This window comes from Scheffersomyces amazonensis (genome assembly GCF_036850825.1).
Source record: "Scheffersomyces amazonensis strain UFMG-HMD-26.3 chromosome Unknown RJT21scaffold_7, whole genome shotgun sequence".
Lineage (NCBI taxonomy): Eukaryota > Fungi > Ascomycota > Pichiomycetes > Serinales > Debaryomycetaceae > Scheffersomyces > Scheffersomyces amazonensis.
In genome coordinates, this window is record NW_027042747.1 from 762,445 (window position 1) to 775,802 (window position 13,358).

Genomic DNA, 13,358 nt, shown 5'->3' on the forward strand with positions numbered 1-13,358 from the left:
CAATTGTATTGACGTCATGGATGATTATCAACCAATTTGCTTATTCTTTGATGTGCATGGAGAGGTGATAGACGACGACGCAAACATAAATAAATGAATGAAGTATGTAGTTCAACTCGGGAGAAACAGGAGAGATTGGGCTGAGGCAAGGGCTGAGGCTGAGTACTAAAAATAGGCCATATAAGTTGCCAGTTCAATTTTCACAATACCGATTTCAGTTGGTTACTGGTTCTGGACTACACATTAAATTGTAACAATTTATAATGAAGAATTCAATGTGAAGCATTATATAGACTATGCTGCAAAGTATCGCTTGCTATTAGACACCCATGACATTTTCTTTGTAAACTTCTTTGTAACTTCTTTGTAGACATTTAAATCGCCAAAGCTGTATGTATTGTTCTACTAACAATAGGTAACGTAACTTGACATGTTAAAGCCATTCGGAATTCTATCCCTTTGACACGTCTATTAAATTTAATTCTAGATCTTTTGATATCTTTTAACCAGACTGTAACTATCAACCATATTCAGCAGCAATAATGAATGGTCGTGTGAATGAGTCTGAAATATGTTATATGCATACACAATTTTTCAACTGCCTAACTTTTGTATGTGACCCCACAAATAGGACCAAATTCGTATTGGGTCAATTGCAACCAAATATATTAACTAAGCAATCAGAATAAACAAATTCGGTAAATGTCTGAAGATCCACGATCTTCTGCATCATTTTTAGATAATGTACCCTCACCTCCCACCAATGCTCAAGAACCAACCTTTAAATTCATAGTTGATGAGTTATTTGTCAAATTAGATGGAGCTAACAATCGACAAAATTTAGGCAATTTCTCTAATGTTTCAGAAAAGAAAATATTTATCATTGAATCATTTATTAATAGTTTCAAAACTCATATAGGACTTGACATTTTTCCTGCATCAAAACTAATATTCCCAGATAAATCAGGTCGATTATATTTCATAAAGGATGTCTCCTTAGCCAGATTAATTATTAAGATGTATAACATCCCTAAAGAATCAGAAGATTATCAGGTTCTTTTCCATTGGAAACATGCTTTTCAAACGACTAAAAGGTTTACCGCTGATGTGAATAACCTTCGTGATTTACCTCTAAGAGTTTCAAGAATAATTTCTAATAGAAGAGAAGGAACGTTTCAACAACGTAATGATCATGCATTTACTGTGGCAGAAATCAATGCTAAGTTAGATATTCTCAATGATGATGCCAAAAAGTCTCAGGAACAGATAGACGTCTTGAAGCCAGTCCTTGATAATTTATCCATTCCTGAAGTAAGATGGTTACTTCATATATTATTAAAGAAGTCAATCCTTGTACGATTCGAAAATGTTTTCATGGATGTTTGGCATCCCGACGCGTCAAGTTTATTCCGAGTATGCAATAGTTTACAAAAGACTTTCAATTTGCTTATAGATTCTCAATTCCGATTATCACCCCAACAGCTCACTCTTCAACCTATGTATAAATTTCGGCCTCAACTTTCATTTAAACTTTTGAAGGATTACAAGCATTTAATCAATGATATGGCTATTACTATCCCTATGGACGAAAAATTGCAACTGCAATTTGAGGCTATGAATCTCAAAAAGGGAAGTTTCTACATTGAGGAGAAAATGGATGGTGATAGAATGGTTCTCCATAAAAAAGGAAAATTTTTCAAATTTTACTCTAGAAGACTTAAGGATTATTCATTTCTTTATGGAGAAAATTATGAGTTTGGGTCATTGACTAAATATTTACATGATTGCTTTCCAGCCAAAGTAGATAGTATAATCCTTGATGGTGAAATGGTGGCATGGGATTTCAAGAGAAATGTCATTTTGCCATTCGGGACCTTAAAATCAAGTGCTATTCAAGAATCTGTGCGTCAATATACCACCATTGATCAATATGAACAGCAATCATCATATCCTTTCTTCCTTGTATTTGATATTTTACATATTAATGGAGTGAATCTAACCAATCATCCTCTATTTTTTAGGAAAAATATCTTAAAACAAATTATTAATCCTGTGCCTAATCGATTGGAAGTCTTACCTTTTCAAATCGGTAGTACAACAGATGATATTAAGCAAGCGATAAAAGAAGTTATCAGTGTTCGGAGTGAAGGTGTTATGGTTAAACATGTACAATCAAAGTATTTTGCAGGTGAAAGAAACCCTCATTGGATTAAGATTAAGCCTGAATATTTAGAGAAATTCGGAGAGAATTTAGACTTGACAATCATTGGAAAAATACCTGGAGTAAAGAATGCATATATGTGTGGATTAAAGAATACTGAAGATCAAGCTTTCTATTCGTTCTGTACAGTCGGTAATGGATTTACTAACGTTGAATATGATAAGATTGAAAGAATCACTCATGGGAAATGGGTTCCCTATACTAGTAAACTGTTACCTCCTGAATCTGTACTTAAATTTGGAACGAAGAAACCTATTGAATGGATTCACCCTCGAGATTCTCTTGTGTTAGAAATCAAAGCAAGAGCTATTGATAATACTTCTGAACTGACTTATGCTGCAGGTTCTACTCTTCATAACTTATTCTGTCGTAGTATAAGAGAAGATAAGACAATTCATGATTGTTCTACACTTGAAGAATATCAAAAGATTAAAGCCCATTACACAAAGGATACTGAAAAATCTCAGTATGCTAATAGGAAAAAAAGACTTCAGAAAGACTCATTTGAGTTCAATAAACCCAAACAAGTGAAAGTCGAATCAAATCTCTTTTCTCATTTTAATTTCATTATTGCTAGTGATAAAGTGAGTTCAAATGGGGATAGAATAACACGAGATGAACTAATTACTGTTGTTAAGAAATATGGAGGTACAATTGTTCAGGGAGTAGATAAATTAGCAACTAAAGATCTTATCATTATTACAGAAAAGGACTTGCCTAGTTGTAAATCATATTTCGAAAAAGGATTGGACTTGATTCGTCCCAATTGGATTTTTGAATGTATAAACCGGGGAATGATTGTTCCACTTGAGCCCATGTTTGTCTTTCAAACATCCAACAGTGCCATATACAGTGATAAGCAGGATCAATATGGGGATAGTTTTGTCATTCATACAAAATCTATTAGTGATTTGGATTCCAAATTATTTAAAAAACTCAATGATGATGAGATGTTAGTATATAGATATGATCTCAAGCAGGACTTGAGTGAATTGGGATTGGAATCACCCAAATGGTATTTATTTGAAGGGATTAATTACTATTTTGTAAACAGTGACTACGATGCAATGTTAAAGGACAGAATTGAGAGATATGGTGGAACTGTTGTTGATGATTTCTTGAACTGCTCATTCATAGTTACCACATCAACCAATGAAAGAGCTGAGACTTTGACTAAAGTCAATGCCATAACTAAACAAATAAGTGAAAATGTTGAGTTTCAGGATGATAAGTTGATAACAAGAATCCCCAGTGTAGTTACAGAACAATTTATTACGGAGTGCATAAAGCATAACACACTAGTAGATGCTGATGACTATAAATTTGTTTAATGGTTGCAAAATTGCTTTACTGCTTCCTTTGGGACAAGTTGCTATTTTTTCGCTTGATGATCGGTAAGTTCCGAACTGCTATTAAATTTCAATTGGTTATGTACTATGCGTCCAATTATAATTACTGCATGATTGCAATGTTACAGTGATCAACTTTACGACCGGTTGCTTGCCCCTTGAAATTATCGGGTCGTTCATATGCAACCACCTATCGGGGTACCGATTACTTGTTTGCTATTATGAAAACTCATCCACTGTATCTAAGGTAATTGCCATAATTAATCAACATAATTAAACACATTGTTGGTCCCCATACCCATGCCTCACTATACTCCAACACTGATTCGATTGCTTCTCCACTACCAAGAACATCACCCCTCTACCAAATCTCCACCCTTCCTTCACTACATGTATGGAAATTTCTGTCGCACTTTTCAACGACGCGAACAAAGTTTGTGTTATCTCTGCGCTTATCAACACAAAGCAAAAAGCAAAAACCCAAAAAAGAAATTCATGAAAAACTCGATCCAGCTTTTGATCTGCCGCTATTGAACAATCTGGTCGTTACCTTGTGTCCGATAAGAGTTAAGAGGGGTGTCCTGATATATAAGGGTATTGTTCCTATATTTACTTTGTTATTTATAGTTGAAAAATTTTATTCTTGTTAATCAAATACATCTAACCATGCATGTTCCCACATCAGTACATAACTTTCTAGACAAACCTCATCTGGTAACTTTCCAGCTTGCTTGGTCTACAGCAATTATATGTCTAAGTACTTTACAGTTTGGATATCATTTAGCGGAATTAAATGCTCCTGAAGATATTCTTTCTTGTAATTTCCATAAACCTGGACCCTATGCTAGTTATGAAGATACAATATGGTATAAGTACAATTATAAACAATGTATACCAATGAATGAAAAAGGTATTGCCCTTATAACTACTATGTTTACTGTAGGTGGATTAGTATCATCAATAATTCTTGGTTCTACTTCAATCCCTTCAAGATATGGTAGAAGATATATGTGTTTATTGAGTTCATTAGGTTATTTCTTTGGTTCTTTAATTATGGTATTTGCAAATAATGTATTCATGATTAATTTAGGAAGATTTATCAATGGTATTGCCGCTGGTTCTTCATTAATTATGTCTCCGATTTTAATTAACGAATTAACTCCCATTAACCATCGGGGATTCTTAGGTTCTTTATTACAATTAGCTGTCACAATAGGGATTTTCATATCACAGGTAGTTTCATATTTCTTTTCAAATGATCAGCAATGGAGAATCATTTTTGTATTCGCTACGAGTTTAGGATTATTGCAATTTGTTATGTTATTTACGGTCCCAGAATCTCCAAAATGGATGATTATGCAGGGCCATGATGTTAAGTCTGCTACATCGATTTTACATGATTTAAGATCAGATAAATCTACTGTTACTTATGAAATCAATCATTGGAGACAATTATCAATTAATGAAAGAACTAAAGGTGATAATGAAATACAAGAAACCACTGCACTTTTATCAGAAAGTGATAGTTATGATTCACTTATATTGCCATTAGCTAAACCTAAATCAGTTAGAAAAGGATCAATTGATCCAGCTACAGTAACTACATCTGAATTTATGTTTGCTAAAAAGTATAGATATCAATTTATTGCTGTTATTCTTCTTATGACTGCACAACAATTAGTTGGTATGAACGCTATTACTTATTATGGAGTTAAGATCCTTAATAATTTATTTGGAAATCACCATGAAACTGGTGGTGATCAAGTTTTAATATTATCATGTTCATTCTCCCTTTGTAATGTTATTAGTGCTATATGTATTTCACCATTGGTTGATAAAGTTGGTAGAAGACCATTAGTATTATCTTCGATCTTTATGTGCAGTATATGTTCGATTGTTATTGGAGTTGGAATAATTAATCAATATGATATTGCAGTAATAACTGCATGTTTTGGATTTGTTATTGGATTTTCTATTGGATTGGGACCAATTCCATTCCTTATGATTTCAGAATTATCTGGTCATGAAGTAGTTTCAATCGCTCAGTCAGTTGGAACTTCTACAAATTGGTTAGCCAATATTTTCATCGCTTTTGGCTTCCCCATCTTACAGAATTCTATGGGAGGATCAGTATTTTTCATATTTTTCACAACTAGTATAGCTTATTTGGTTGCGGTATGGAGGTACATCCCTGAAACTAAAGGATATAATTCTGTACAAGATGTATGGGATAATTTCCTAAAATAGAGTAGTTTATATATATAGTTAGATTTACTTAATTTCATCTATTATAGTTAATATAGAAACATTAAATATTATAATATTTTCTGACGAAGAACTGCAATGGATACCAAAATAGAAATTTCAGGTGGCTTACCAAATGGGGTAAGGTTCCTGTATAATGGCTTAGAAATATTGCGGCAGTTGGCATCACATACCCATACAATGAACACGAACTTATAGTAATGAATTTTTCACCAATGGGTCCACTTTTCACACAATTGTGATTGGTGATTAATTTTGTTTTTAATTTTAATAATTCTTCTTTTGCTTTAGTTGGTTTCTATATTTAATATACAATTGTAGTAAACTAATAAAACAATAATACGATGGTCGACTATAAAACTTGGTTAAAGGAAATTTCTGACAATACTAGATTGTCTAAATTATCAATTCCTGGTACTCACAATGCTGCTGCTTCACATACTGCCTTACCATCAGTTCAATGTCAAGGTGCTTCAATTACTGATCAATTGGAACATGGAGTCAGATTTTTAGACATTAGAGCCGGTAGACAATTACTTGGAGATAAAAAGAATGCTCCATTACAAGTCATTCATGGAAAATTCCCTGTTAGAATTCCATTCCCATTGCAATTATCCGATGCGTTAGACGAAGTTTATAAATTCGTTGAAAAGAATCCATCTGAGACTGTTATTGTATCTTTGAAACAAGAGGGTTCTAATGATTGGGATAATCCTAATGATGAATTCCCAAATTTCATTTGGGATCATTATATTAATCCAAATAAGGACAAATGGTATTTAGGTACTGATATTCCTACTGTTGGTGAAGCCAGAGGTAAAGTTGCACTTTTCAGAAGATTTGGAGTTAATAACCAAGATAGAAGAAATCAATTTGGATTTGAAGCCTCTGTTTGGCAGTATAATACCACTGATGATGATCGTGGATCCTTTGTTGTACAAGATTTCTGTGAAGTTAATAAAGAAGGTGATATTCCAACTAAAATTAATTATGTTAAAGATTTAGCTAAGAAGGCTACTGAATATACTCGAGGTAATGACAATAAATTATTTGTCAATTTCACTTCTGCTTCTAACTTCTTTGATCATGACTGTTGGCCACAAAAGATTTCAGAAGCTATGATTAAAGGTAACATTGAAGAAACCTTCCAAAAGGGTGTTGGTATTATCGTTTTGGATTATGTTGAGGCTGATGATTTTAAATTAGCTAAGAAATTAGTTGATACTAACTTTTAATGTCAGTAAATATCTTGATTTGATTTTATATTTAGTTTCATTATGCAATACATGTTGACTCTGTTTATTACTTATGCATTAGGATATTATAGTAAGAAAATTGCACCCATTTGATATGCCGAGCGTCGGCACCTTTTTTTTTAGCGAGCTCTTTTTATCCGATTGAAAAATTTCCAAGTCGGTATGGGGCAAAGTCAAGATAAGACATTAGTGATAAGAGGATTAGATGATGTATAGGCGAATACCGATACGACCCATACAGATTGCTTTATATGGAGTTTCAAAGTCAATTGTAAAATGCAGGACAAATCTTTTGTATATTCAACGGTATCAATCGTCGAAAATTATTGATTCCAATACAAACGTCAATGATCAAAAACTTCAAGACATTATTGAAACTACAAATTTTGGAACTGAAGCCTTAGAAAGGAGGCGTAGAGAAGTGGAGGAAAACAAGAAAAAGGATGAAAAGAATAAACAGCATAATAAAGCAGATGATAGTGCATCAGCTGAACAACCAGTTAATATAAATATTGATAATGATGAAATTAATGTTAATGTAATTCCTAATAATACAGTCTTCCCTACATCCACAATTGGATCTAACGAGAATAATGGAGTGAGAAAATCTATAAATGAAGCTATTCATAAGGAAATCCGAGGTTTACCATCTGAAAAGGAAGAAAGGAGAAGTGAACTATCGAAAAGAGTCGAGACTTTTCTAGATTCTATGCAGCAGACAATCTTCACTGCTACTAAAACTTTGAATGATGTGACAGGATATTCTGCAATTGATAAGTTAAAAAATTCTATAGATGTTTTAGAAAAAGAATTACTGAATGCTCGAGAGAAAGTTAAGGAAAATAAATTTGCATATAGTGAAGCAATTCAGCGTCGATCTGGGCTGCAAAGAGAAGTCAATGAATTATTGACAAGAAAGCACAATTGGTCATCATCTGATCTTGAAAGGTTTACGGAATTATACCGAAATGACCATGCTAATGAACAATATGAAACAGAAAGTGAACAGAAATTAAGTGAAGCTGAGAAGAAAGCTGAAGCCATTCAACTCAAATTAACCCAAATGATCTTGACTAGATATCACGAAGAGCAAATCTGGTCGGACAAGATTCGAAGAGCTTCAACTTGGGGGACGTGGGTTTTGATGGGAATTAATGTCTTTTTGTTTATAATAGCTACATTCTTTGTCGAACCTTGGAAGAGAAAGAGATTAGTAGCTGCTTTTGAAAATAAAGTAAAGGAGTTATTGAATGCATTACCTGAGGCTGATAAAACAGCAGTAGCACCTATAATTGAAGAAATTGCGGCTGTAACTGCGGGATTAGACGATTCAAGCACTTTAGAACCAATTGTAGAAACCACAGAAACTACTCAGACTACTCAGACCGTAGGAGCCACTTCACCTACTACAGTTAAACCAAATTTAGTTTTCTTTGGAACCACTTGGTCATCCATAAAGCAAAATATTGCAAACACCTATACATTGTTAACATCTTCGGAGTTTCAAACCATATCGTTAGATAAGCTTGAATTCCAAATATTCTCAGGTATCATTGTCTTGATAGGTTGCCTCATTGGAAGTGCAGGAACTATTTATTTTAAATAAACGTGTAAATTATGTTGTCAAATCTCTTGGCTTGGGTCATTGTATTTAGTTGAGATAGCTTCATAGAGTTTAATAAAAGTATCTTATTAGTGAAATTACAAATATATAAAGCAAATTCAGTTAAAATATTTCTAAATTACTAGCACGACGGTCATTTTCTCTATTTCCAGCACACAAGACATAATTAAAACAAAATAGTGAACATAGCTCTTTACGATAAGCAGCGATACGTAGATATAAAAGAATAATCGTAATGGTGGATCCTACAAGTAAAATGCTTTTTGAAAGTTAATGTAGTCTTATATATTATTTTCTTATAACTATTTTTAAAGCAAAATTGTGTATTAGCCTCTCCTTATAAATGTTTGGTAAGAGTTTTATGAGCCCTTCTAAATAAATGACGACTGTAGAAATCTCGGTGTTCGTGGTGATGTTGGTGTTCGCGGGTGTTCGTGATGAACGAATACCCTTTGTAACTCATGCATTGACATTTCCAACTTATGTAGTGATATTTCCAACTTTTGTAGTGATATTTCCAACTTTTGTAGTGATATTTCCAACTTTTGTAGTGATATTTCCAACTCCTCTAGTGATCCTGTCAACTTTTCCATTGACTTTTCTAACTCCTGTAGTGACCCTGTCAACTTTTTCACTGACTTTTCTGCCTCAACCAGTAACTTCTGTAAATTTTTCTCAACTGAGCTTTTTTTATTAATATTTATTGTAACTTCTTTTAAGAGTAATAAACTTAGAGATATTCTCAAAACTTTTATAGCATCATGGAATACCGAGTTCGCAAATATGGAGTAATTGGTTATTATATCTAATACGAACAACGTGATAAGCACCACGAGCTTAACTGTAGTAAAATGTACCATAACTATATAGACTGTATTTTAGTAAAGTGAAATATATATATAGTTAGTTTTTATCTATTCGAATGCCAGTCTAAGATTAATTATAAGAAGTGTCGCTATGCTCGATTTTTTTGCAACTGGAGTGCAACATTTTATTATTGCCTCTAAAACGGAGCGCCATAGTAATTACCCTACTAAGGTTACTGCACCTGTATACTTTTTAAGTGATTATCACATTCAATTATATGAGTTACATTACTCATGATCTATAATTTCTTTCAATAATAAAGTACTATGTATTTCATGTATTTTATTATATTACTGTTACTTATTCTTAACTATGGGGAAATGTATTAGCTCCTGCATACTATACAAAGACAAGGTCGTGTGCGAGTGCCCAATTCTTTGATTTTTCATTGCCACCAATTGCACACTTTAACCGTCCCCGTTACAAACACTACCAGTGCAGTTTATCATTAACGGTCACTAACCATTTGAATCTTAACTTTAGATACTTCTACATAACTTTCTATATACGCACGTGATAACCATACTCAAATAACTAATAAAAAAAAGACCATCGACAATTATGGAAGACCCGGTTGTATATGATGCTAGTGTATCGGCATTTAATAAGATCAATAAGGCTAACCCAAGTCAAAGTCAAAGTCAAAGCGAAGATAACACCGATGTATATTTAAAATTAAAAAAATTGGAGAAGGAATTGGATTTGTTATTATTACAAGAAGATTATATTAAAGATGAACAACGTCATTTAAAGCGAGAATTAGTAAGAGCACAAGAAGAAGTAAAACGAATTAAATCTGTACCATTAGTTATTGGACAATTTCTTGAACCAATTGATGAAAATACTGGAATTGTATCATCGACTACTGGATCTAATTATGTAGTAAGAATATTATCTACATTAGATCGAGAATTATTAAAACCTTCATCATCTGTTGCATTACATCGTCATTCCAATGCTTTGGTAGATATATTACCTCCTGAAGCTGATTCATCTATTTCAATTGTAGGTGATGATCAAAAACCTGATGTTACATATGCTGATGTTGGAGGATTAGATATGCAAAAACAAGAAATAAGAGAAGCTGTTGAATTACCCTTAACTCAAGGAGATTTATATTCTCAAATTGGTATTGATCCTCCAAGAGGAGTATTATTATATGGACCACCTGGTACCGGGAAAACAATGTTAGTTAAAGCTGTTGCTAATTCTACTACTGCTTCATTTATTAGAATAAATGGTTCAGAATTTGTACAAAAATATCTTGGTGAAGGTCCAAGAATGGTAAGAGATGTATTCAGATTAGCAAGAGAAAATTCTCCTGCAATTATTTTTATTGATGAAATTGATGCTATTGCAACAAAGAGATTTGATGCTCAAACTGGTGCTGATAGAGAAGTTCAAAGAATTTTATTAGAATTATTAAATCAAATGGATGGTTTTGATCAAACTTCAACAGTTAAAGTTATAATGGCAACTAATAGAGCTGATACTTTAGATCCAGCATTATTAAGACCTGGTAGATTAGATAGAAAAATTGAATTTCCTTCATTAAAGGATAGAAGAGAAAGAAGATTAATTTTTTCTACCATTGCATCTAAAATGTCATTAGCTCCAGAAGTTGATTTAGATTCATTAATTTTAAGAAATGATCCATTATCTGGAGCTGTAATTGCTGCTATTATGCAAGAAGCAGGTTTAAGAGCAGTTAGAAAAAATAGATATATGATCTTACAAGTTGATTTAGAAGAAGCATATACTGCTCAAGTTAAAACTGGTAGTGAACATGATAAATTTGATTTCTATAAATAAGTCTTATATGTACATTATATTTCTATATTCTTTAAATTAATTGATAGACCCCTAACCCTGGCTTTAAACTTTCAATGTTGTGGAAATCTAAATGATCTAAATCCAAGTGATAATCATAATTCCAGATCAATTGGTATTGATTATCATTGGATAAATGGACAGTATTAAAAGAAGCAGATGGAGTAATTAAATAGATGGGTTTTGCGTTAGAACTAGTACTCATTTCTTTCTGTATCAGTTTGATTAATTCAAGTAATTTATCGTAATCAATACCCATAGTATCAATGACAAATTTTGATTTAGTAGAGTCTAATTGATAACCCTGACTAAAGTTGTCATCATTCAAAGTTATACACTGTAATTGGGAGTCGGTATCTCCTAAGAACCAAGTTGGAGGTGAATATGTTCTCCACCAAATCTGGACATATTCAGTAGTATCACTTTCTGAATAGAAATAGTCTAAAGCTGGAATAACTCCTCCTTGATGGTATACTCCCATTAATATCGTCAAGATAATATTGAATAAGTACCATCCATTGATTAGAATTGAAGATTTCCAATTGGACTTATGTTGGTCTTTATCTATGAACGCATAGAGATTAAAGCAGGAACATGCCAATGGAAGGATAGGGATAAGGAACCGTAATTCCTGATGAGGAATTAATGATAAAAAGAGTATACCTCCAATCAAACTTAAGAATGGAGTGGTTTTCCAGTATTGTCTACTTGTAAATAAAAATAATAACCCTGAAGGACCCACCACTTGAGGAAGATTAACAGCAATATGATTATAGAATGGATGGATTCCATGATGAGATAAATTGTCATAGCTGGAATTATAGATCAAATTGTTTAATGGAGTGATGACTAGTTGTGATAAGTCGAAGTTGTCAAATGATAATGATAATGAAGTGAAACAGAATGTATCGATCAAGATGAATATCGCAGTAGGGATAGCAAAGCCAATGATTATGAATACAATTGACAATTTATGTGTCCAAATATATCTGAACACGAACCATAAAGGTATAATGATAAATACAGGAAATGTGACTCTATTAAACAATCCAATTGATATGATGGTCCCTAACCAGAATAATTTACTGTGATATGATTCTTGATCATTGGATTCAAGTGCTGATCTTAGGTCATCAATAATGAGAACAGATACCAAGACCAAATACGTTTCAATACTGTTGGAAAACAAATGTGATTGATAGACTAACGTTATATATGAAGTCAGTGTAAAAAATATAGCTTTAACTCGTTCAGGTTTAGTAGGTAATATACGATATAAACAGAAATCAGTAATTAACCACCCTATAATAACATTTTGTAATCTAGCCAAATACCAAATTTGTAAAGGAGTTAATGATACCCCAGAAAACTTGATAAAGTATAGTAATGGTCCATATAGTAAATATAAAGGTCCCAAACTTCTAGCTGGAGCTGACGATGAGAACTCCCAAGGAATTGATGTGGAGAAATTAAGTACTCTATTAGTTAGTACTTGTAAGGATTGGAAATGTTCATCTGGATGAATATACGAATTAGATAACGCAAAGATGAATCGAAGCCCAATAGATACAAACAAGAGGTATCTCCAATTGAGTGACGGTATAGCCATAGTTGGGCTGATAATGGGTCGATTGATGAATTAAGGTGAATTCAATGCGCTTAATTTTTCACTTCGAAGATGCGCAACATAAGTTGCAATTTTGGGTATGGGTGCAACTTTTTACCTGATTGGATTTGTAAAAGTGGAGATTTGTTTAACTCAGAAAGAATTAGAGAGAGAGAAATAGAGACGAAAAATTCGATATTACTAGTTCGGAATTTGAGTTTACTTGTAAAATTAATAAAGTGATTCAGTTTAAACTTTTTAGTCTATGGGTAAATGTCTCGCCAAATTTAGCAGTAAATAGTTCTTTTTCTCCAACTTCGAAAGTTTATGCTTATCTAGT

The 13,358-nt window shown here is 32.8% G+C and overlaps 7 protein-coding genes across 7 annotated transcripts; 5 read left to right on the plus strand and 2 right to left on the minus strand. All coding sequences in view use genetic code 12, as the record gives it.

Annotated features, from left to right (window-relative positions):
• Positions 1 to 702: 702 nt before the first annotated feature.
• Positions 703 to 3,552, plus strand: LIG4 (DNA ligase (ATP); the record flags this gene model as incomplete). Its single annotated transcript, XM_064883079.1, has 1 exon — positions 703 to 3,552. One exon carries the CDS (start codon positions 703 to 705, stop codon positions 3,550 to 3,552), a length of 2,850 nt encoding a protein of 949 aa, XP_064736459.1.
• Positions 3,553 to 4,236: 684 nt separating this feature from the next.
• HGT20 (Hgt20p) lies at positions 4,237 to 5,817 on the plus strand (the record flags this gene model as incomplete). The annotated part of the gene is made up of 2 exons (XM_064885579.1): positions 4,237 to 5,089; positions 5,162 to 5,817. 2 exons carry the CDS (start codon positions 4,237 to 4,239, stop codon positions 5,815 to 5,817), a joined length of 1,509 nt encoding a protein of 502 aa, XP_064736460.1.
• Positions 5,818 to 5,903: 86 nt separating this feature from the next.
• On the plus strand, positions 5,904 to 7,147 carry RJT21DRAFT_122997 (phosphatidylinositol-specific phospholipase C). Its single transcript, XM_064882575.1, has one exon. The coding sequence runs from the start codon at positions 6,180 to 6,182 to the stop codon at positions 7,068 to 7,070; it is 891 nt and encodes a 296-aa protein (XP_064736461.1). The 5' UTR covers positions 5,904 to 6,179; the 3' UTR covers positions 7,071 to 7,147.
• On the plus strand, positions 7,148 to 8,792 carry SHE9 (She9p). The gene has a single exon (XM_064882576.1). The coding sequence runs from the start codon at positions 7,297 to 7,299 to the stop codon at positions 8,695 to 8,697; it is 1,401 nt and encodes a 466-aa protein (XP_064736462.1). The 5' UTR covers positions 7,148 to 7,296; the 3' UTR covers positions 8,698 to 8,792.
• A 160-nt stretch (positions 8,793 to 8,952) lies between these two features.
• RJT21DRAFT_54925 (uncharacterized protein) lies at positions 8,953 to 9,829 on the minus strand. The gene has a single exon (XM_064885034.1). It carries the CDS (start codon positions 9,573 to 9,575, stop codon positions 9,087 to 9,089), a length of 489 nt encoding a protein of 162 aa, XP_064736463.1. The 5' UTR covers positions 9,576 to 9,829; the 3' UTR covers positions 8,953 to 9,086.
• A 121-nt stretch (positions 9,830 to 9,950) lies between these two features.
• PR26 (proteasome regulatory particle base subunit) lies at positions 9,951 to 11,409 on the plus strand. Its single transcript, XM_064885035.1, has one exon. The coding sequence runs from the start codon at positions 10,144 to 10,146 to the stop codon at positions 11,392 to 11,394; it is 1,251 nt and encodes a 416-aa protein (XP_064736464.1). The 5' UTR covers positions 9,951 to 10,143; the 3' UTR covers positions 11,395 to 11,409.
• SMP3 (glycosylphosphatidylinositol-alpha 1,2 mannosyltransferase) lies at positions 11,227 to 13,168 on the minus strand. The gene has a single exon (XM_064885036.1). The coding sequence runs from the start codon at positions 13,019 to 13,021 to the stop codon at positions 11,426 to 11,428; it is 1,596 nt and encodes a 531-aa protein (XP_064736465.1). The 5' UTR covers positions 13,022 to 13,168; the 3' UTR covers positions 11,227 to 11,425.
• Positions 13,169 to 13,358: the final 190 nt, after the last annotated feature.